This window comes from Physcomitrium patens, chromosome 22 (assembly GCF_059467195.1).
Source record: "Physcomitrium patens ecotype Gransden chromosome 22, ASM5946719v1, whole genome shotgun sequence".
In the NCBI taxonomy this organism is placed as follows: domain Eukaryota; kingdom Viridiplantae; phylum Streptophyta; class Bryopsida; order Funariales; family Funariaceae; genus Physcomitrium; species Physcomitrium patens.
This window is the reverse complement of record NC_143431.1, coordinates 4,925,730-4,947,037: the sequence shown is the minus strand read 5'-3', so window position 1 is coordinate 4,947,037 and position 21,308 is coordinate 4,925,730. Positions and strand designations below refer to the sequence as shown.

At 40.6% G+C, this 21,308-nt stretch overlaps 5 protein-coding genes across 7 annotated transcripts; 3 read left to right on the top strand and 2 right to left on the bottom strand.

Moving 5' to 3' along the window:
• Nucleotides 1-1,522: 1,522 nt before the first annotated feature.
• On the bottom strand, nucleotides 1,523-8,459 carry LOC112275253 (uncharacterized). Of its 2 annotated transcripts, XM_024505473.3 has the most exons (14): nucleotides 8,325-8,458; nucleotides 7,983-8,063; nucleotides 7,204-7,294; nucleotides 6,880-7,064; nucleotides 6,270-6,691; nucleotides 5,932-6,141; nucleotides 5,269-5,500; nucleotides 4,598-4,653; nucleotides 3,667-4,408; nucleotides 3,402-3,451; nucleotides 2,581-3,223; nucleotides 2,265-2,377; nucleotides 2,035-2,080; nucleotides 1,523-1,869 (listed from the first exon to the last, which is right to left on the bottom strand). In XM_024505473.3, exons 2-14 carry the CDS (start codon nucleotides 8,005-8,007, stop codon nucleotides 1,778-1,780), a joined length of 2,907 nt encoding a protein of 968 aa, XP_024361241.1. In that variant the 5' UTR covers nucleotides 8,008-8,063; nucleotides 8,325-8,458; the 3' UTR covers nucleotides 1,523-1,777. The 2 variants fall into 2 exon arrangements, with proteins under 2 accessions (XP_024361241.1, XP_090102288.1); XM_090246162.1 differs by having other exon boundaries at nucleotides 7,983-8,459.
• Nucleotides 8,460-13,280: 4,821 nt separating this feature from the next.
• On the top strand, nucleotides 13,281-15,688 carry LOC112274794 (cationic peroxidase 2). 2 transcript variants are annotated; one of them, XM_024504562.3, is made up of 5 exons: nucleotides 13,281-13,419; nucleotides 13,743-14,118; nucleotides 14,339-14,539; nucleotides 14,662-14,827; nucleotides 15,011-15,688. In XM_024504562.3, the coding sequence occupies exons 2-5, from the start codon at nucleotides 13,804-13,806 to the stop codon at nucleotides 15,421-15,423; spliced, it is 1,095 nt and encodes a 364-aa protein (XP_024360330.1). In that variant the 5' UTR covers nucleotides 13,281-13,419; nucleotides 13,743-13,803; the 3' UTR covers nucleotides 15,424-15,688. The 2 variants fall into 2 exon arrangements, with proteins under 2 accessions (XP_024360330.1, XP_024360329.1); XM_024504561.3 differs by lacking the exon at nucleotides 13,281-13,419 and having other exon boundaries at nucleotides 13,430-14,118.
• LOC141044750 (uncharacterized) lies at nucleotides 15,605-17,078 on the top strand. The gene is made up of 3 exons (XM_073530152.1): nucleotides 15,605-15,658; nucleotides 16,630-16,716; nucleotides 16,875-17,078. The coding sequence occupies exons 1-3, from the start codon at nucleotides 15,605-15,607 to the stop codon at nucleotides 17,076-17,078; spliced, it is 345 nt and encodes a 114-aa protein (XP_073386253.1).
• LOC112275070 (uncharacterized) lies at nucleotides 17,009-18,586 on the top strand. Its single transcript, XM_024505050.3, has 3 exons — nucleotides 17,009-17,248; nucleotides 17,855-18,147; nucleotides 18,347-18,586. Exons 1-3 carry the CDS (start codon nucleotides 17,144-17,146, stop codon nucleotides 18,399-18,401), a joined length of 453 nt encoding a protein of 150 aa, XP_024360818.1. The 5' UTR covers nucleotides 17,009-17,143; the 3' UTR covers nucleotides 18,402-18,586.
• Nucleotides 18,587-19,351: 765 nt separating this feature from the next.
• On the bottom strand, nucleotides 19,352-20,903 carry LOC112275071 (light-harvesting complex-like protein OHP1, chloroplastic). The gene is made up of 4 exons (XM_024505051.3): nucleotides 20,754-20,903; nucleotides 20,570-20,640; nucleotides 20,011-20,133; nucleotides 19,352-19,623 (listed from the first exon to the last, which is right to left on the bottom strand). The coding sequence occupies exons 1-4, from the start codon at nucleotides 20,848-20,850 to the stop codon at nucleotides 19,555-19,557; spliced, it is 360 nt and encodes a 119-aa protein (XP_024360819.1). The 5' UTR covers nucleotides 20,851-20,903; the 3' UTR covers nucleotides 19,352-19,554.
• Between the last annotated feature and the right edge of the window lie 405 nt (nucleotides 20,904-21,308).

Sequence of the window (21,308 nt, the reverse complement as noted above, 5' to 3'; positions counted from 1 at the left end):
CTATCAACCACCTTTACAAAAAACAAAAATCAAAGTATGTGGAAAATATAATTTGCTATATCTTAGATTTCTTCAACATATGATGACTGTTGCTCATACAATTCATTTGTATAAGGGGAGATAATATTACAAACATACATATTTATCTAAATAAGAAGTGTTATGTAAAAGATAAATATAAACAAAATAGATATTACCTTGTAACAAAACTTTTTAGAAGCTTTATAGATGTATATTTGAATTTATATATATTTATAGTTGATTGATAGGTTAGAAACTTAACCAATAAGTTAGTCATGTGTTATATGCATCGATAGCTTGTGGTACAAGCTAACAATATGACAAGCATATCAAAAACTTATCTTATAAGTTAAAACATATGTCTTGTTGTATGCTAATTATGGTTATCATTCATAATTTGATATTTATATCTTTTTAAAAATTAATAATTCTACAATAAAAGATATGACAAATTATTTATTAGAGCTATATGCAAGAATACAAGAAATAAAAGTAGTGTCAACATAGATGCTTATCACAAGAAACAAATTCAATTACATGTTATCAATAAAATATGGTTATTTTATTATAATATCAAGACTATTTTTTTTATAATAATTTTAATTTTTATAAAGTTATTTTTTTTAAACAAATCAATCCAATTACATATTATTACACCTTTTATTTCAACAAGTTCTGTCATAACAACACAATAGAAAAAAAGATGTTTAATATCACTTAAAAAAAGTTGAAGAGAGGACGCAAAAATAAAGAAAATTTTAAGAAAAATATTAATTAAAAAGTGAATAATCCACATTTTTTAATATGCTCATGTCTTATCAAAAAGAAATTCTAATCTACTCTTATTTTTTTTATTTTTTTTTAAAAAAAATTGATATAGTAAGTGTACTCTTATTAATTTGTTAAGGACAAGAACTTAAAGAATATAATTAAATAAGTGAACTTTGTTGCAAAGAAAGATGATATAAAAAGTTTGATAAAAGTAGATTCACATTTTTCAAGGCCCCTTGTCCCTCCAAGGGTGAGAGGTTACAGAAGGATCTACAGCATTTTAATTCCACGTCTGTAAAAGTTCAGTCCTGTAAGTACCGCTTCTAAACAGCTTGATCCCACACAGAGCCCAACTCTCATAAAACACAAATTGAGGACAAGGTATGGTCGAGTAATGACAGATCAAGTCGACAAATCCTGAAATGATAACGATCAAGAATTCAACCTACCTTGTCCTCACTTAAGAGGAAATTCAAAAAGCGCCTGTATGGATAGTGAAAGAAAATGAAAGCTGCAAGGAAATATGGACAAACTTCATAAAAAAACACCACACAAATGTACTCGCAACATGCACGAAACAAACATTTCAATCCTTTTGACAGTGTGGGTATGAGTAAAATAAGACGGGTCCTTCAATTTTGCAACTACATATTGTGACTAAGAAAAAAATAGCCCCGGACGCAACAAAAAGAACCGTACGAAACAATATCACCTGTCACAAGAGTGGCAATGGAGTCTTCCAACCAAAACTTTATATTACAGATGAAGATAAACGCCTAACGTCAGAGAGAATACAACAGACAGGCTTGCACGTCTGAGAAAGTACAGAATAGTCAAAGCTGAATGAACACTTGATCGAAGCTTTCTACATTATCTACCTAGACTTAATTTCTACCATTTGAAGGCAGTAACATGTAGTATACAGCAAAATGCAGGCAAAACAATTTGCGAATAAATGGAAGCCCTTGATAGACAGCTCTGACATCTACATCATGGTTGAAGACTCCTCCTTAAAAAGCACGTTTCTTTTTGACTGCACTTTGTTTTGGATACGTGCAGACCGTCTCACTGCTGACCCTGCAATTCCATAATCATTCAGATTTCGTTCTTGGGAAAGAAGCCATTAAATCACTGTACAAACTCATAAAAACGAAACATATCTGATCGATTGACAGCGTAAGCTAAATGGTATGCTGTGCTTCCATCCATAGAAAATTGGTGGAACAAATGAGATTTATTTACCTGGCGTCCGGAAACCAGTGGTGCTGGTGTCAGCATCCTGTTCACTCTGTACAAAAAAATTATATCAATACCATTCAAGAAGAGCCGACGACCGTCAATAGTTAAGACTTATTCTCGGTATTATGAAATTGCCGTAGAAATCACTTAATCATAGTAATGCACGGAAAATGTTTACACTAAAAAAGAAGTAGCGGATGATTGCATCTCAGATAGGATTGCTATGAACACACCTCGCCTGGATACTTGGGCTTCGGAGAGGGCTTCAGTTCTCCACATCCCTCGTTCTGCTCTTCTTTTGATACAGCCTGCTTCCGCGCAGATGATCTCGTCATTCTCATGTAGCCTGCAAACAAAGAAAATCCGATAAGTACAATGCAGGAATAAATGCCATAAACCGATCTCGCATCAACACAACATGTAGTTGACCAGTTCCAAAAATACAGATCAGATGTATGCATCATGTCCATCCCCTATCTGTGAGTGTCCAGAAGAGGGTAGACGCAAGTGAGAGTCATCCTGAAAGATACAGAAGCGAACATGACTCACTTTTTGCTGGGCTGCACGTAGAGCTCACGCACTTGTCTACTGCACCAAAAGTCCCATTCTCAGGATCCCTATTCTGGTTCCCCATCTGAGCCTCCAGATACTCAGACAAAGGACTCACCACCTCTGGCAACTGAGCAGCCAGAAGATCCTTCAGCTTCGACCCCTTCATTTCCCGCTCTACTACTGCTATCCATGAAGGTTTCGGAAGATTCATTCGCGGAGTCACTTCTCTGTATCCCCGGGATACGCGCTGACTCTTCGCATTCGACGAGTGCGACGATGGACTGCCACCATTATCCCCAAAGGGTGAGCACGCGACAACCCCATCAAATGGACCTCTAGGTGTCATGTACCCTACGCTGCTCGCTCTGCGATGTCCAGCTCTCGGAATCACACCATTGCCAGACTCACGTGGAGTAGCGGCACTTGGAGTGGCGGGGATGGGAACGGTATCACCTTTCAATGTCTTGCGCCTCGAGGAAACCTTCACAGGGGTAGTCACAGGAGCATTAAAGCCATTGTTTTGCGCAGTATTTGGCTCTGCCACGACAATAGTCTCTGACCCAACTGGAGTTTCCGAAGGATTTGTGTCAATAACACTTTCAACAGGAGACTCCAACTCACGCACTTCATCCTTCACAGTCTGTTGATAGGTCAAGTGTTAGAGAAGGCCCTCCTGCAAATAATTTGTAAACATTGCACATTCTACACCTCTGACACCCACGAAAGCTGGGCATCCAGTTGTTGGAAGATTTAAACGTGAAATATGAAACTAACGAAAATCAGCAGATTTGAATGGTGGGTTGTTCCCAGTCAATCACCTGACTGAAATACCCATTTGCGCCAGTGCTCTGCTTGGGTTCATCAATTTCTGCAAAAGTAGTACAAGAAAGACGTGAAAATAAAATTTTAACCACCCTGCGTGACTAAGAACAAAAACCTCGTTAGGAGATTTCAACAGAATTTTTAAAATATAGTAGAGTAATCGTAGTGCGCTTTAAAGACGTTAGTAAGTGTGAGGTAATCGACAGAAGGTCGATGCCAGGATAAAACAAGAAAACATGCGGGGATAATTCTGATGAGTACCTTTATCCTCCACAATCTCTTCAGAACCGGAAAGAGAGTTTTCTTCTGGCGTTGAAGTGACACCTCCGCTCTCTGCCAACACTGTAAACAACTTGACCTTGTCTACTACACTCAGAAGTGATCGTTCCCCTCCGCAGCGAACGTTCAGAATAGCAGCATCCGCGCTCAAAGTATGTTTGTGGGACCGACTCGGTTTCTCTGCAAACGGCGTCGTAGACAGGTTTCCGGAGCCCTGCCAGCTTTTCCTTCTCCTGTGAGGCCCATCACTTAAGGGACTCTCACTCACCTCGGCGGCTTTGGGAGGCAGAGAGTGCGAAACCACCTCACTGGTCAAAGCATCCACCTCGATCTGCTTCACCTCTGTCCGTGCCGATTGAATTTCCGGGGAGCACATTGCAGGTGACTCAACATCTAGCCACTCAGACAAGGAATCCACTGGCTTGTCTGCATTGCCATTCGCTACTGGAGATTCGGGTCCAGGTCCCGCCTCAGCGACTGAAATGCAGCTGCTAATCGCAGATTCCGATTCCAAGCAAAACAAACTGCCTGGCTTAGGTACCATATCGACGATGTTAGAGGCCACATCGATATTTGATGTAGCTATCTCGTCTAAATTTGACGATGGAGATGCAAGGTCAGTCACCAAAGTAGGAAGGGTCTCAGATACTTCAATGTCTCCCTGTGATTGAACTTCAAACTTGCTACGAGACTTGGGGGTAGTATTGACCTCAGCAACACTCGCCTGAAAAAAAGGTTCGAGATCAAGACACTCATCTAAAATAGAATACCACCAACAGCAAGCAAGAAACATGAGGAAAAAATCAAATGCAAGGAGGTCAACGTTGGAATATAGCACGAACAAAACGCCACAAAGGCGAACCATAACAAACCACCCCTGCAGAGAAATCCACCAACAATGATCATTACTTACAAGGGATGGCTTCGGTGACTCCGAAGCACAAGGTCGACCAGAATCCCCAGCATTCCCTGGTCAACTCGGATCAACAAAACAAGGATAATTATGAGACAATCTCAGTAAACAGACATCACAACCATAAAGAGAGGAAATGGAATACAAATACAAGAGGTCACCAAAGGACATATTTCTCGACTACACTGTGTAGAACCGAAAATAAACCCAATGCGATTCCCTTTTCAAACTAGAGGAAAAAATTTTTAAAATAAAATAAAAAACTAACAGCCAAACTATGCAAAAATAAAAAGAAAGTGAAAGCGGAAACAAAAAAACGGAAAAAACAAAAACAAAACAAAACAAAAAAAAAACAAACAAACCAAAAAAAAAAAAAAAAAAAAAAAAAAAAAAAAAAAAGAACAAATCAAAACAAAACAAACAAACAAAACCACCGCTACAACCACCAACACTACGACCACCACAACTACCATCCAGAACGAAACACTCTCATAAACAACACAGTTCGGAACAGACTAGATGAGATGAAGGAAATGCTGAACCTTGAGATGCTAACAACTCCAAAGTCTACTCCAAATTCCGATCACCAATGACGACTCACCAATCCTATAGTCAGACTACATCGGGTTACATGGTCATGTAAGGCGACTCAAACGGCTTAACGGACTTACCAGGAGAGTGAGCTACGGCTTGCGATGCTAAAAACTCCAAAGTCTTCTCCAATTTCCGACCATACTCTGCTTTCGCATGCACCGATTTCGAGTTCGGGTCCACAACAGAAAAAGTTGCTGACCTCGCCAACATCCTCCCCATAAAATGTGGACGCTTCGCTGCCACATCCTTCGTCACCGCGCCGCCGTTCTCACTAACAACTGGTGCGACGATTGTGATCTTGCTCACACACTGCCACAAACCCATCCCGCGGTTCACAACACAACTCAAACGTACTCACACCAACATCCTCTACTTTTCATCATCCAACTATGCCCTGCTGCTTTGCAACCTTCAATGCTTACGCCTTTACAGCCCCTTCAACAACGTTTTACTTCAAATCCTGCTCTTGCGGCCCCCACCTTCACTTCTCATTCCCTACTTCCTGCATCCACTTCCACTCTTTCCGTGCACACTCCTACTCCTTCCCCATAATCTACCCGCATCCACAATCGTATCAAGTCATCCCACACCACACAAACACCTCATCCCGCCTGCACTATACACTCTCATCGCACTGTCCAAGCCCTCACCTCGCCCATTCCAACTATTCAGATCACCAACCACCCAAACGCACTCACACTTCCACGCAGCGCCACGCTCATGGAGGGTAAGGAACTCACAGCTGCACCACTATCACCGTTACTCAACACTGCCGCACTCCCATTTGATTCCTCTGATATCGACTCCCCTTCTTCGCCTCCTTCGATCGTCGTCGACGACACCGACACTCCTGCCACTCCCTCGCATTCCTCCACAAGCTGCTGCACGACCTCGTCGCTTGGGTGACCCTCTCCATACCGCTTCAGCTCCACCTTCACCATTTCCCGGGGCTGCATCAAACATCCCCCCGCTGCAATTCATCAGTCACCTCTGCACCACAATCACCCATCACATGCGCATTCAACATGCCACCCCTCGCTCCAACCTCTCCTCCCCCCCCCAATCAGCACCAACGCACCTCCGCTTTCAACCTCACGGCCACCCGTAACAAGTCTACCACCACGTCGTTCTTCTTCTCGCCCTCTGCGAGCTTGATCAGATGCACCCAGTGAGCTGCAGAATACAGCACAGACACACTCCCTGCTGCAGACGCCTCCGCTGGGCCCCGAACCGAACCGTTCTTCGAGCACCAGCATCCTCCCTTGTCCAACGAATACACCCGCGGAGCTCGCGCCGCCACTTGGCTCTTCTGTTCCACCATGCTCGTTTTCGTGCCCACTCGAGGTCGTTTCGCACCCAGAGAGCTGCTGTTCGCTGCCACCTTCTTGGCAGACGTGTCCGCCTTCGGCTCCCTTACAGAAGCGGAAAACACCATGGCAGGTTGAGAAGAATTCAGACTGTCTCCCGAAGGCTTCCTCTGATGACTTGGAGCTGCCCTTCCTGTGATAACCACCGGAAGTTCACTCAGTGACCACCACGGACGGTAACAACCTCCAATCATGTGAAGATCGCATCACATGTAAGCTGAAACCGCTGAACTATGCTACTCCAGATCCTAAGGTCATCCGTTGCTGGACACCATCATTCAACCGTAACACACGGTAGTGAGGAGGCTATAAGTAATGTACCTGTAATGAAAGGCAGCTTCGTCATGTTTGCTTGGCCAGTCTGCGGCTTATCCGCGGTGGTGGAGAGGTTTTTCTTCGAAGCGAGGGGAGCAGCGTATCGAGATGGCACAGCTGAGAACTGCTTCAGTAGGCGCGTTACATTTCGACCATCCGCGGTGCTCTTTGCTGTTGAGAGGTGATCCTGGCTGAAACGCACCAGAACCGAGGTTGAGGCTGAAACTAGGAGCAATTCGTAACAAATCGAAATGTAACTCCACATACCTCTGCACACTCAGACGGATTGCGCATCTACCTGGAATGAAACTGTTTGGATTGAGAGAGTACCTCTTGTTAAGACCGTTCGCGCGACCATTGACGTCCTGCAGGGCTCGTTCCTGGCGATAACTGAAAGTAGCTGCTCGCCTCAGAGTTGGACCTGCATGCAGAAGCACCTCTGATTAGGCATGTTTATGAAAAGCTTGCAAACATAGTTGTCCTTGCGAATTGAGATTAGATAAGGTCAGAATCACCTCCCCGCCATGACGAGCACCCCAAGCAGATGAAATTGCGCATACAGAGAAAATGCGATGTTCGCATTTAGCACTGAAAGTGACATCGGTAGGATCCGGAACGTTACCTCACTTCATCGAATTTCCCTCTGTGACGTGGAGGGGGGAAGAAGCTATTTTTCTAAATGTTTAGCCATGATGTTGGAGAATGCGAGTGTGCAAGTTAATTGAGCCTCATCTTTGACCATTACCTATCCCAGTGCATCTTAACAGGTATGGCGTTTTAGGTGTTCGATTCGAACCTTTCCTTGGAGAGTGATACGGTATTATCAAGAATGCGCCGGGCGACCTGACAGCTTGTATACTGTTTCGTAATTCTAGTTTACATCTATACATTTAGGGTGAGTAATTAGCAGTAAGCTCTGCACTGAACTGCTCCAAGTACACGAGGTACCACAATGGTTACATCGTAAATGATATTAGTAGGAGACTTCAGATGAGGCTGACTGCGGTAAGGATAAGTCAACGAATGCTTGATGCATCAAGTCAGTGCTGAGAGACACACGGCATTGCAATGTGGAATGAAGGCGGTAGATGTAATGAGGATGTCCTTACCTGCGGGCAATACTGGAGGCTCCATGGGACCACACCGACTTCGTGACGGCCTTCTTCAACTCCTTTCAGCAGTTGGCTTTCCTGTACAACAGCTTCACAATGTTCAAACGATCGCGCCACGCCACAATCCGGAATGACGCACTCACGTGCTCCAAACACAATTGCTGATACTGTACAACTGAGAAAGGAAACCTACACCTTATCCAGTAGACGAACACACTCTTCACACTCTCAATACATCTCACACCACTTTCTGCTCGCTAATAGCCTGCCGGTACAAATCCCTTCAAAAGAAAACCTAATGGCAGTCCTCAAAATTCCACCAACGCCACGGCCACTCACCTACCAACACGGAGACGAAGGTGTACACTGAACCAGCTACATTACATCAAAACTGCGCATCCACTACATTCCTCGCATGCTACCAGACACTACTACAGAAGACGCAAAGAGCGCTGAAGCTTCGCTATGCCGGGGGGGGGGGAGGAGATGCTGGCCTTCTCAGCACGCCATGCCCTCACAGACGTTGGAGCAGGGTGGCCATGGCGGGCTCCCATGCGTACGAAACGGCGCGGTTCACATCCACGTCCCTAGATTTGAATTCCGCGTCCGAAACTAGTGGTTTCATCGGAGTTCGGTCAGTTTAATCAATCATTCGGAGGCGCGTTTTCCCAAGTTTCCTCCAAACGGCCTAAATTCTGAGTAACTTTTCGGTTTGTCACATACTATGATTGCCAATCAGGTATTTTCCAAGCAACCTCGAGAATAATTTTAGTATGCTGGAGTGGGGGAGCGCACTGCCTTGACAATTTGAAGCTCCTCTGTTTTGAATTCCAGGTGTGTCCGAATATGGTAGATTTCTCATTGAAACGTATGAACTCTTGACGGAAATTTTAAGTGCATTGAAATACTGTAGCAACATTGGCGAAAACAGATATGCCTCAGTCTCTCTACTCGAGCAGAAGAAATGACGCGGTGGTCAGTCAACTGTTTCTTACATCCGTGCAGTCTGCGAGTTGAAGGCCTTCTGTTTGCGCTGCCCGAACCCTGTCTAGTGTCTGCAATAGACTTGGTTTTCCAGAATTGTGTGGCAAGTCATGCTGGCACTTCAACGGAAACCTTATCCTGAGTTCAATAAGCTTGGTGTTACTTCCCCTGTGCGGCTGAGGAGCGAGACGGGAGTTAAGGTTTTGAGGTTTACACGAAGTTAGAACCATGTCGCTCCACGCCATGTTCAGTCAACAAGATGCACAAGCTTAGTCAGTTACATGTAGATTTACAAGCCTTCACTAATTTTGTAAGACTGAGAATCGCCGGGCCTGTTCACCTAGGTGCTCACAGTTTCCTGCCGTTGTACATCCTCAGAATCCATCTTTGCGAGGAACATCAACCTTTACGAAGGACGTCTGAACGTGAAGAAATCTGAAGCAGTTGAAGTGCAGTTACAAACGAATACGATCTGAAAACGGCGTTAGAGAGTCATCTCTTCAAACACAGCACCATGGTACGATTGTTCCCAGCTGAGACGCCCGAAAGCTGTATAAATCACCTGCACCGTGAGGTTCACCTGCACCGTGAAGTTCACCTGTTGTTCATCATATAAAAACTCGATGCACGTCTGTGGATTAAATGTGAATTCAGAGAGTATCTAACAGGTCTTGACATTGAATTCATATTACAAATGTCACATTCGAAGCACAAGTTGGACTCAAAGACGCAGCAATGCACTATTCCGGCTCTGGCGCCGCCAACAATCAGCGGCACTGGTTTCGTTCTAAGGTGTCATTTCTTAGCATGCCATTCGATCTATGTAAGTTCGTATGTTATTATATGATGCTTCCGTTTTTTTTTTTTTTTTTTTTTTTTTTTTCAGAATGCTTGAAGGTGTTTTTCTAGAATTCTTGAAAATGTAGTTTATTCATTATTACTAAAAAAATCAAAGTGTAATGTTAAAGCACTGCAGTTTCTGAAATCTTTAAGATAAATAATTGCTTCTATCCAGTGACATGTCATTTTGTACAGTTCTAATTAAAGAGTTAATCTTTTACCATATTGGTAATTATTCATTTAGTATTATTACTATTGTTATTTATCTAAGAAATGACAGCATTAAAACAAATTGGTTTTCAATAATCAACAAAGTTCGAGTATATGGTTATTAAAGTTGAAATTTCGTTAAATGTCCAAAAACACAAGATTTTGTATCGATGAACTAAAACATACATAATAAATTTAAAAATTAAACAGTTTTCTTTTTGCTGTAAACTTCTGTAAATATTAATAAACTTAAATTTTATGTCATAAATTATAATAAATACAATTTAACAGAACAACAGAGAAAAGAAGAAAAGAAGAGTATTGTATGTACTTTTTGCAGAGTATTGCTACAACTTAATACACTTAGATGACATAAATGACAACCGATGATGAATATTTATCAAAAGGCTACAAATGTGTTATATGAACTTCTACCTTAAGTAAGAAAAAAAAATTATGTGCTTCTCAAAATAAGATGTGTTCATAAATATTTTAAATTTATAGGATTAAACCAATCTTAGATTAATCAATTAAAAAAATAAAAAATAAAAAATAAAAAACATTGGGTATATTTAAAAATTAAAATTTCTCAAAAAGAATTTGGTAATAGTCTATCATATTTTAAAATAAACATAATATTTACTTTAAATTCATATACCAAATCAATTGTCCAATTAAAGTCTTTAATAATATATATATGAAATTTTTATTATATTACATAAAAAATATAAATTATATTTATCTATATGTATGTATGTAAAATCTAATGTTTTCAATAAAAAAATATTAATTTCAAACATCATTATGCATTTTAAAATTTATTATAATACATTTGTATATCTAAAAAATATAAAAAAATATCTTTCTTGATATTTTTAATTGAATATTTTTATCTTGGAGTATTTAAATCAAATCCATGATAGATAATTTATTCAAGGACACAATTTTATTTGGTCTAATGCAATTAATACAAGTAAAATTATTACAAGTGGTGCAACTAATAGGAAATTTTTAAAACTAGAAAATAACTTAATTTTTATTTGTAGGATATATGTATATATATATATATATATATATATAGATATATATATATATATATAATCTACTATTACAACTTTTAGACTAAAGAATAATATAATAAATGTTTAATATGTTTTGACAATATTTATAGATTCATATATTGAGTAGCAATTTTTACTTAATACTTACATAAAATTGATTTATTTATTTATTTTAAACATAACAAGGTTAAATCCAATGTAAGTTTGTCATAGAAAATATTTTTATTTAATAGTTGGAATTTCAATTGTGATTTGAATTGCCAATCTATTTTTAATTATAGTTATGTTCTAGATCCAACATGCCCATATCTACTATTTTAAAGTCATTGCAAACCAATTATTTCAAAGTTGCAAGCAAAAATTTCATAAAAAATTAGTCTAATATTTGTAAATGAATAATACTTTCTAAAATTACTTTGACATAATTTTTTATTTTAATTTTTAAAGATAGTATTTCTAATTTACATTACATACAATAGATAGTTTATCTACTTTAGAAAACACTTATTTAAGATAAATATTATTAGAGGTTGAAAATATTTGAGATTGCTTATTTAAAAAGAAAGTACAAAACTATAGTCAAGCAATAATACAAACAAAACTATAGATACACAATAATTCATGTGTTTAGTGAAACTAGAAACCAACAAGAAACAAAACACCTAAACATAATTTTAAGAACACTTTAAATTATTATGAATATCATAATCATCTAAAGATTGCATTTAACTAATTAAAAATGAACACATATTTTATAACCACATATACTAGAACAAAGCAATGACATGTATAATAAAAAAACATGACCAATTTACAAGAATATGTTGGAAAATTCGAATTTACATGTAAATTTAACTATGACAATAAGAATATTACAAAAGTTTCTTTTGAAGTTAGATCATATATCAATATCAAAGTTGGACATTTTTTTTAATGATATTTGAGATCACAATAATAGCCTACATTGTGTTGCTAACAAAGTTGATGTTTTGATTGAAAAAATGTTCTTCATATGTGCTCTTGTTACTAACCAAGAGTTTTTGTGACTGTAAATTTACAATTATTTAGAAACTTATTTGTAAGTTTGTATGGTATAACCAGTATAATGTGAAGAAAAATAAAAATAGACATTATTAGTGTTGGACATTTTTGTATGCAACTTTGACAAGCTAAACCCCTGCTTAAATTAGACCACATCTTGCCAGATGATTCTAATATTTTTAAGTAGGTAAGGAATATTACAGATAGTGGGAGGTATTCTGTTCACAATGATCATGTTCCATCCTGTGCGATGGAGCATCACTTTAAAAGAATGATCATTATTAAACTACTGTTTTAAATATATAACTGATCAAATGTGTGCATTACAAGACGAAACTTCAATCCAGAACAAAATCCAAACTTCATAATCAGAACCACAATCTCATGAACAACCCTCCTAATTAAATTCAAAGGAAAACAAACAAAGAAGAAAAAAACTCACACAACTTTTACACAGGAGAAGGTCCATGCACAGAAAATGTGAAATTGGGTCTCATTCATAGACACAATGGTAGCCAACTTCCACGACCGATGCAGTAATTCTAAAATTTGACTGGCATACAACGTCAACCTTTGCATTCTGACAGTTCGGGGACTCATATCGAACTGCTGACGCCATCGATGCATGGATTTCTGGTGTTTCATGATTTGGCCGGGGCACACACAAACAGCACAAGGCTGTATTTTTCCAGCTGGGAAAGCGCTGCGACACCTGGGACGAGGAGGGGAGTAGCTAGATAATCCGGTTCCGTGTTGGTGGACAGTTTTTGGAGAGCTTCGGCATATTTATAGCTAGTTCTCGTCGACCACAACTGGACTGCCCAGAAGTGCGGATTCAGTCATGACAAAGGAACTGTCTATTCTTGTGAAAGGGGAGGAGACTTCTGGGACCGATGAGTGAGCTCACCTTCTCCGACATGCGGCTCGTGGAGATTTGCGAAGCTGTTGTCCTACATTGACACCGCCCATAATTATCGGCTCTTTCATCGGCTTCCAGTGACGCCGAGCGGCTTAATAAATCTCTATATGGTTCGTCCTAGTCGCTGGGTTACCCGTAGTGGAAAGGATCTTGACAGCGCTCAACGATGCGAATTTGATGATTCGTTAGTGGTAACTGGGTGTTGCGGTGCAATTGTGCTCTTCCGCCGGACACTCCTGAAATTACCGCATCTATTTTGTACCCAGCTATCCAGAATCGTGGAGCTCTTTCGGGTTCTACCAGCTGTCTCAGGGTTAACACCATAGTTGCTCCAAAGTCTCTTTTTTCATTCAATGCACTGGGGCGCGGGTCTAGATTGGTGAGTTTTCGACGCATTTCGTGTGGACTCGGTTGTTGGATGTAGTGCTCTGAAATGCGGCTCCATTCGGATTCTCGTTAGGGACTCTTGCGTATTATCAGACTATGCAGATGGGTAGAGATTGCAGAATATTGTAATTCTGCCAGTTGCGGTGACAATCTCAATTGTGGTCGAGAGAGAAGGTGTTCGAGGGCAGAACATAATTTGTTGTTAGAATCTCGGAGTCTTCGTACCATTTGCGGGGGAATCGTAAAACATTCTTGAGGTTAATCTGCACTGTTAGGGAATGTAGTTTCATCAATGTTGCGCCTCCCGTTCAGCAGGTTCTTTCAGTGAAGTTTGGAGTTCTACACGTTTTGCCCTTGTTACGAATATTTGGACAACATGAGAAGAGACAAGCACCTGCGCTTGTTGGTCACATATATTATATTTTTGCTGGCTGCGAATTCGTTCAGTAGTTTGTTGGGTGAAGCTGCTTCCGAGAAGAATACGAAGAAAGGCGGTGATCAAAATGGTGATCAGAATGTAGCGGCTGTGCCTCCAGCCCAGGCCTCGAAACTGAGATATAATCACTATAGGACGACTAGATGCTCAAAAGTAGAGTCTGTAGTGACAACTGAAGTTACCAAGAGGTCCAAACGAGACCCTACTTTAATTGCTGCTCTGCTTCGCTTGTTCTTCCACGATTGCTTTGCCAACGTAAGTGCGTTTTCTACCTGATGCAATCTGCATTTAAGAGGTATTGTCGTTGTTATTATGAGTTGGATAAATTTTCAGTGATAAGCTTGCCCTCAAATTGTATTCAAACTGAATTTTCACCGTCAATTGACTCATTTAATTAGGAAATAGTGAGGAATTGATAATTATTTGTGTTTTCCTGTACTTGCACTAATTTTGGATTCACGGAATGGATTATCAGAAACAATGTGATGCATCGCTACTGATTAAAAAAATGCCCAAAAACGAAAAAACGGAGTTGCATTCCGGTTCGAACGTCGGTATCAAAGGCCTCGCATTCATGGATTACCTCAAGACTAAAGTGGTGGAATCGTGCAATGGTTCGAATATAGTATCATGCGCCGATATACTTGCTCTTGCAGCCAGAGACGCTTACGTCCTGGTAAGTATTCACAACTGAATAGGTTACCAAGTGTCTCATTCCTTGCTGGACACATATCACATGCGGAACTGAGATGTTTTATACATTCTCACAGAAAACATTCTAACATGCAAGACTGACAGGCAAGCAAGCGTCCAGCGTATCCAGTACTGTTGGGACGACTCGATGGAATGGTGTCGCTCGTCAAGGATGCGGACTCCTTGCCTGGAGCTAGGACTCCCATAAATACTATTGTCTCTGTATTCAAGGACGCCGGATTCACTACGGAAGAGGCTGTGATCCTTTCAGGTAATCCATCTCTTCATGTGAAATTTGGACCCTGTGATGTACAGATTGCTGGGTGCAGATTGCATGAAAATGGATTGACATACTGGATCGTCATGTGACAAGTCTAGATGCATTTAATGCTTAGTGTCCAGGATCTAAACTGTCTGTATCGAAACCTAATATTGGATCTACGACCATCTGCAGGAGCACACACCATTGGGGAAGCCAAGTGCAAGTTTTTCAACGATCGTCTCCACAACTTTTTGAACACCAAGAAGCCCGACAGGACCATGGATCCGGCTCTTGTAGAGCAGCTGAAGAAGATCTGTCCCAACATGACAGCCAATTTAGAGAGCCCCGCATTCCTGGATCAAGGTACTCGCAGAGTGTTCGACAAGAGCTATTTCGTCCAGGTGACAAGACAAAGGGGTGTACTACAATCGGATCAAAACCTTTTCGCCAACGCAGCCACTAAACAATTCGTGACAGGTTTGGCCTCCGGGACGGAAGAAAACTTCTTGTCGAAATTCGAGAAGGCTATGGCCAAGCTTGGCAACCTGGGTGCTACCACGAATTACAAAGGCAACATTCGAAGAGTGTGTTCTGTTCTAAATTAGGCTAACAGATGCTGTAATTGAGCTAGAGGAGCACATCCATACGACCCCCGCTTAGGAAAACTACTGTCCATGCATACTTGAAACCCCACATATTCTTCTCAATTGTTGTCGGTAGCAAGTTCAATGTTCACACAAAGTTTAGTATTTCCAACACCTTTCACTGGACCTTGCACCTAAATGAATGGGGGTGAAGTGTTCCCATGCGCCATCGCTGAAAGCTCAAGTTGGTGTGCATGTGGGTAGTAATCCTCTTTTTGCATTGCAATTGCACGTTGCGATCAACTTCGATGCATCAAATTCTTTCATACCACGAAATGTTCACAAGGATATTACGTCGCATCTACTGTCCTTTGAAATTGAAGTTTTTGTTTTGATGCTTAATTTGTGTGTGAAAGAGTTATATGTAAAGTGAGAGTAATACAAAACGTGTCAAGTATAGTGATGGGTAATGAATGTATACAGTATTTGTAATAAATCTTAACGTTCAAAATAATTATTTCTAGAAGGTTCGATAGACCAAAGTAAATTGCTTGACTTACATCAAGTGTGTGTAAAACTTGCCATAGCTTCTAAGAAGGTTTGCAAGGTATGCAAATTTTTATTTTTAAATAGTATTATTTCCTATACAAATATAAAATTATAAAATAACATAGTATGTATTAAATTTTATGTATATTAGTCCAATTTGATATTTGTATATTTTTGCTATTATCAAATTAAAGAATAAAGAAGCAACCACCAAAATAATTTGTAATTTAAAAACATGTTTCAACTTAGACAAAGATTAATGGACTAACAATTTGAAGGTAATCAAAAATAAACCAAAGAACAATAATCACCAAAATAATATGGAAGCAATTGAAATGGCTAAAAAAATTATTAAAATTTCTAATAAATAATTCTGAACATAAAAATTTGATGCAAAAGAGTGTAGATTGCAATTAATTTTTACACTAGCTTATTAAAATAGACAATTTTTTAAAAAATCAGTTAAAATCTCCAACTGATCCGGCTTAAAATGACCATGACTATTACAAATGACATGCCAAATATATTGTTTTCACAACAATACATTAGTAGACACAACACAACATTAGCAAAAAAAAACATGTAACTTACTGTACAGTTTAACAACCTAAGTCGTTAATCATGGAAGTGGGTTCAAAACAAGAGGACATAGTAAGTATATATATTTCTCACACGTAGATTCAAATAGTTGAATGCATAAATCTCAACAAAATAGGACATGGGCTTCCCCCTCTCCGAGACGCGGCAGCATGGGATAGCGGCCAGGTACGAGAATTGCGAGGCTCAAGCGCCGCGAAGTTAGAAATTCATTCTGATTTTCTCGCTGCACCTGCTGCTGCTACAACTACTATGACGTGAAAGCAAGAGAATCGATTTTTATTTATTTATTTATTTATTTATGTGCATTTGGATGTCCTGTGAAGGAGGTCGGAGTTGAAAGAGGTCCGACGGTGCTCTGCGTCGGGGAAAGTTGTACAGACTCGCAGCAGCAGATGCAGCAGCGCATTTGGAAGGGGATCGGAGGGTCCGAGGCTCTGCTTTGCACAGCACCGCGATTTGCCATTGAGGAAACGCAAGGGGCGTTTGGGGGGCAGCAGGACTATTTATTGTCTGAGAGGGTGTTGTAAGTGGTGGAAGTTATAGAGTGGGAGGAGGGGGAGGAGGAGCAAGCACGACGTGAATTCTCCGGAATATGGGTACTCTCTCGGATGCCTTTGGTCTTCACCTCTCCACCGCCTCGGGGGACCCTGGTGGCTGCGGTATCCAACGAACGGTGGAACATATTTTCTCAAGAGACGTATGTGTGCTTTTTTCTTACTCTCGCTATTCAAGCATCTGACACTTTTTTGGATTACTACGATGTGTGGATGCGTTGAGGTGTGGCTGCATTGCTCCTGAAGAGTCACCTTGTGGATTTTCGTGTAAAGGGCAGTTATCCGCTAAATTAATGTTCTGACGCAGAAGCAAGCTGTTCATAGCCACTGCATAAATTGTAGACTGGGTGATCCGTTGCTGTGCTTGTGATGCACGAATATCATAGATACAATATCATGGGCTTCGTGTGGTTTTGGTTATTGCTGTCGCTCATTTCTGCTTCTTCTAGTGCTAGGACTCTGTCTACTCACAGAGCATTTACTCCTGTCAAGGTTATAAGCAGAATCTGCCCTCGACGTTCAAAGTAATGCAAAGAGTTGGTGATTTACGAAGGTGCAAATTACGGTTGAGTTTTTGTGTCGAGGATCGCCTTTCAACTTGATTGCATGTGATCGAATAAAATGGACCATGTCCTGTTCCTTGGATGACACGCAGTGAAGAGCTTGCGATTGTTTTTAATGTTTCTGGAGGATGCGGTGCACCATAAAAGATACGATTCTGATTGAGTGTGGATTGTGGTTCACTGCAGCGATGTAACGATGATGTGGAAACGCATCGCTGCATTCTGAACTTTCTCGCTATGCGCGAACTTTTCACCCATGAGGAAGTGGAACAGGCTTTAGTGATGCTCGGATGGAAGCCTATCACCAAACGAGGAGGTTGGCGCCGCTTCTTCAAAATTGAAGAGCCAAACTTGCCTCACGGTTTGCCTACAATAGCCAAACTGCCTGCGCGCTCTTTCGTGGATGCTCCGAAACACATGATTCTTGACTTCGTCAGAACTGTCAATAAGCGAGAAAATCGAAATGTGTTTTGCTGCTGGTGAGTTCCACAATCCAAAACTTGCCCCGAACATCTCATCTCAAACTCATCTGTAAATCGGAATCGGTCCTGCCAGTGTATGGCTGAATTTGGTTCTCGCAGATTTAGTACGTTTAAATGAAGAAAACGCGATGATAAAAACAACTTCATGATCTATGGAAGACTTCCTCTGACGGTTGGAAATGCTTCTTGAAAACAGGGAACACAGGGGAGCATTGTTAGTTTGTGCGGGAGATCGGTCGATTCTCAATTAGACTTCGTGTTAATTTTGTATATATTAGCTCCGAAGATCACCATTACATTTTAAGTTAATGTTGTAACAACGTGAAAGAACCATGGCCACGTTACGTTCTTACTTGAACTTAAAGATCTGTTCAAGAAGCTGTCTGATGGCCCGAGGAGGTAATGAGAACTTACTTGAGATGCCCATGTATAGTGAGTGTTGCGCTTCCCATCGTGTCAGAGAAAGAAGGTCAGTGTTATAATTCTAGCATACCCCCATAATCGTGACGGATTTCTTCACGGTTATTTTCCACTCTGTTGAGGGTAACGGAAATGATAACTCTTGATGATTCGTCGTTACCTTGTTTTTCACAGGGCTTCAGTTCGCCAGATGATTTGGAAATGATGAACAAAGGCACGCACACCTGATTGAAATGTTGAGTAGGTGTTTCTCTAAGGCCCATTGCCACCGAACCCATTCTGTCTTCACTTTGTAGTACATCGGTTGGGTATTGGAGAACTGTTACAGTTTTTCACTTATATGAATGCCACAGTGCTACGGAACATAGATGATTGTGGGTGGCGCCGATGATGCATGCACAGGAGTGCAGAAGCCGAGCGAAGACCAAATTTTGAAATGCAACGTTCTATCTTCTACTTCCACAGTTAGGGCAGTGAAACAGTTCAATACTGGCTTGAATTGCCACAGTTAGGATAGGCTTAAATTTCTGCAGTTCTGATATATGCTGAAATGTTCCAGTCGGTCGCTCTATTTTGTGAGCTACACACTCATAAATTACACTTTGAGGTGACGCTTGAACATTTTGTACGAAGGTTCTGTGAGTGTTCAAATTGAGATGCGGATCTGTACAGGAGAGAGTGAAGGCATTGATGAGAAGTTTCTGGATGATACAAAAAACTTCTAGAAAGATCATAGAGAAACCATGGATTACCACTATTGTAGTTGAATCAACCCAGTATGTGAGGCCAGTGCAAGCAGTCGTGCCCAGCCAGTGTAATGAAAAATGTGTCATTAAGCTAAAAGAATGTTTTACAGAAATATAGAAATCATTGTGGCATTTTGCAGATAATTAGCTACAATTTCTGATACTAAATATTAACCACGGACAAAACTATATGGTTTTACTATAAATGTTCGGGCTTCTGTGGGTGATCATGCACTTCTTACAATGGCAGGTCAAGTCCGTTCCCTACATCAATGCCAATCGCTTGCAGAATGCCCTTGTTGATGATCTGGTCACAGAAAAGCATATCATAAATCAGTCCGCGATCACAGACGCAAGCAGAAGAAACAACTGAAATTCATCATATACGAAGATTCTACACCATTTGCATCTTCAGCTATTTGTCTGTACATTCACATCCAACGGAACCCTGAAGATGCTGCCCTCCTGATACAACTGTGCAGCGAAGACACTACTGCAATAAGAATTTTACAAGCCCACAGCAGTGACAGTGCAGACCCAAAGAGGTGAACAGTTATCAACAAATCTACACGCATGATTCATCATCGCTACAGAATGCTTACATCAGAAATTTACATTCGAAACTTGAACAGGTAGACTGACCGATATCCGTGAAATATCAAAAATAAGAAAACAAAGATGGTCTCAAACTTACAGCTTCCACAATGATGACTCCAAAAATTCCAATCATAGATGCACGCGAGTTCCATACTTCGGCATTCCGGGTGAAACCCCAAAATGAAACGGGGAGCTTTGGTTCTTCTTTAGGTGTTGCAACCTGAAAGTCCACAAGAATTTGCCCCATGAAAAAAGAATCTAAGTCTATCAAACCTTCTCAATTTCAAACAACAGTCAGTGAAACTGTTTGCTAATTCACATAACTAGGGCTTTATGTTCGGTGTTCAAGTTTCAACAACATCGATGACCAATCAGAACTTCGTCGACTAGTAATGTTAATTTCAATGTGAGGAAATTCTATATTCTTGTGACACCAACAATACATCTTGAAGGCGGTCGATACGTACGACGAAGTAATTCTCCAGTTACTTTCGTTGCTGAGCAATTCTTTTGTAATAAACTTAGTTGTTACATTCCCAGATTCAAAGCATGCTTTACTACTCGCCAAGGTTACCAGCGTTATGTTCCAATTCTAATCCTAAAATATTAAACCGGCATGGCAGTATATCAAGGGAGGTAGGATAAGAATTGCGCACCCCTTGTGGTAGCTTGGCAGCTCTGATCGATGAGAAAAATCGCGTTGACGATTTGCCCACCTTAGGCATACCTAACAGATCATTCACACAGAATCAGTCGAAAATTGATTTTCACCGATGCCAATCCACCCAAAAATCACGAAGGCTCAACTTGGTGTAGCGGGATATCTCCGTCAACACCCACCCTGCAGCCTCGTGATGGATGAGTCCCGCAGGCCAGAGGAGCACAACCCGGTAACGGCTACAGCCTGAGGCGATATCGTCGTAGAAGCCATGACCATAACCTCAGAGTTCCTTCAAAAATTTCTAACTGCAGAAGGTTTCCAAGCAATCCGAAGGGAAAAGCAGAATACGGTCGCAAGCATTTGCGAAGAGTTGAATTCCATCCATGATGGCAACCACACATTCTTCTAGATAGATTTGGCTGCGTGGGTGAGGTCGAGGAGCCTACCTTGCCATGAGGCTAAAAGGTGACTGAGTTGGCGCGATGTGTATGGCTCTCCTGTTTCTTTCTCTTCATATATTCAATATACTGCAAAATCTCAAGAAAAAGTTGAAGTAATAAGGGCGGCGTTCAGTCTAATTGCTCTATAGCATCCTCCGAAACATACTGGAAAAATTTCATAGCACAGCGACAGATGTTGGAAAGAATCAAATGGCAGCGACCTAATTTTCCGAACAATGCTCGTCGAAAATCAAAATATCAGATCTCCCCTTAGTATCGAACTATCGTTACGAG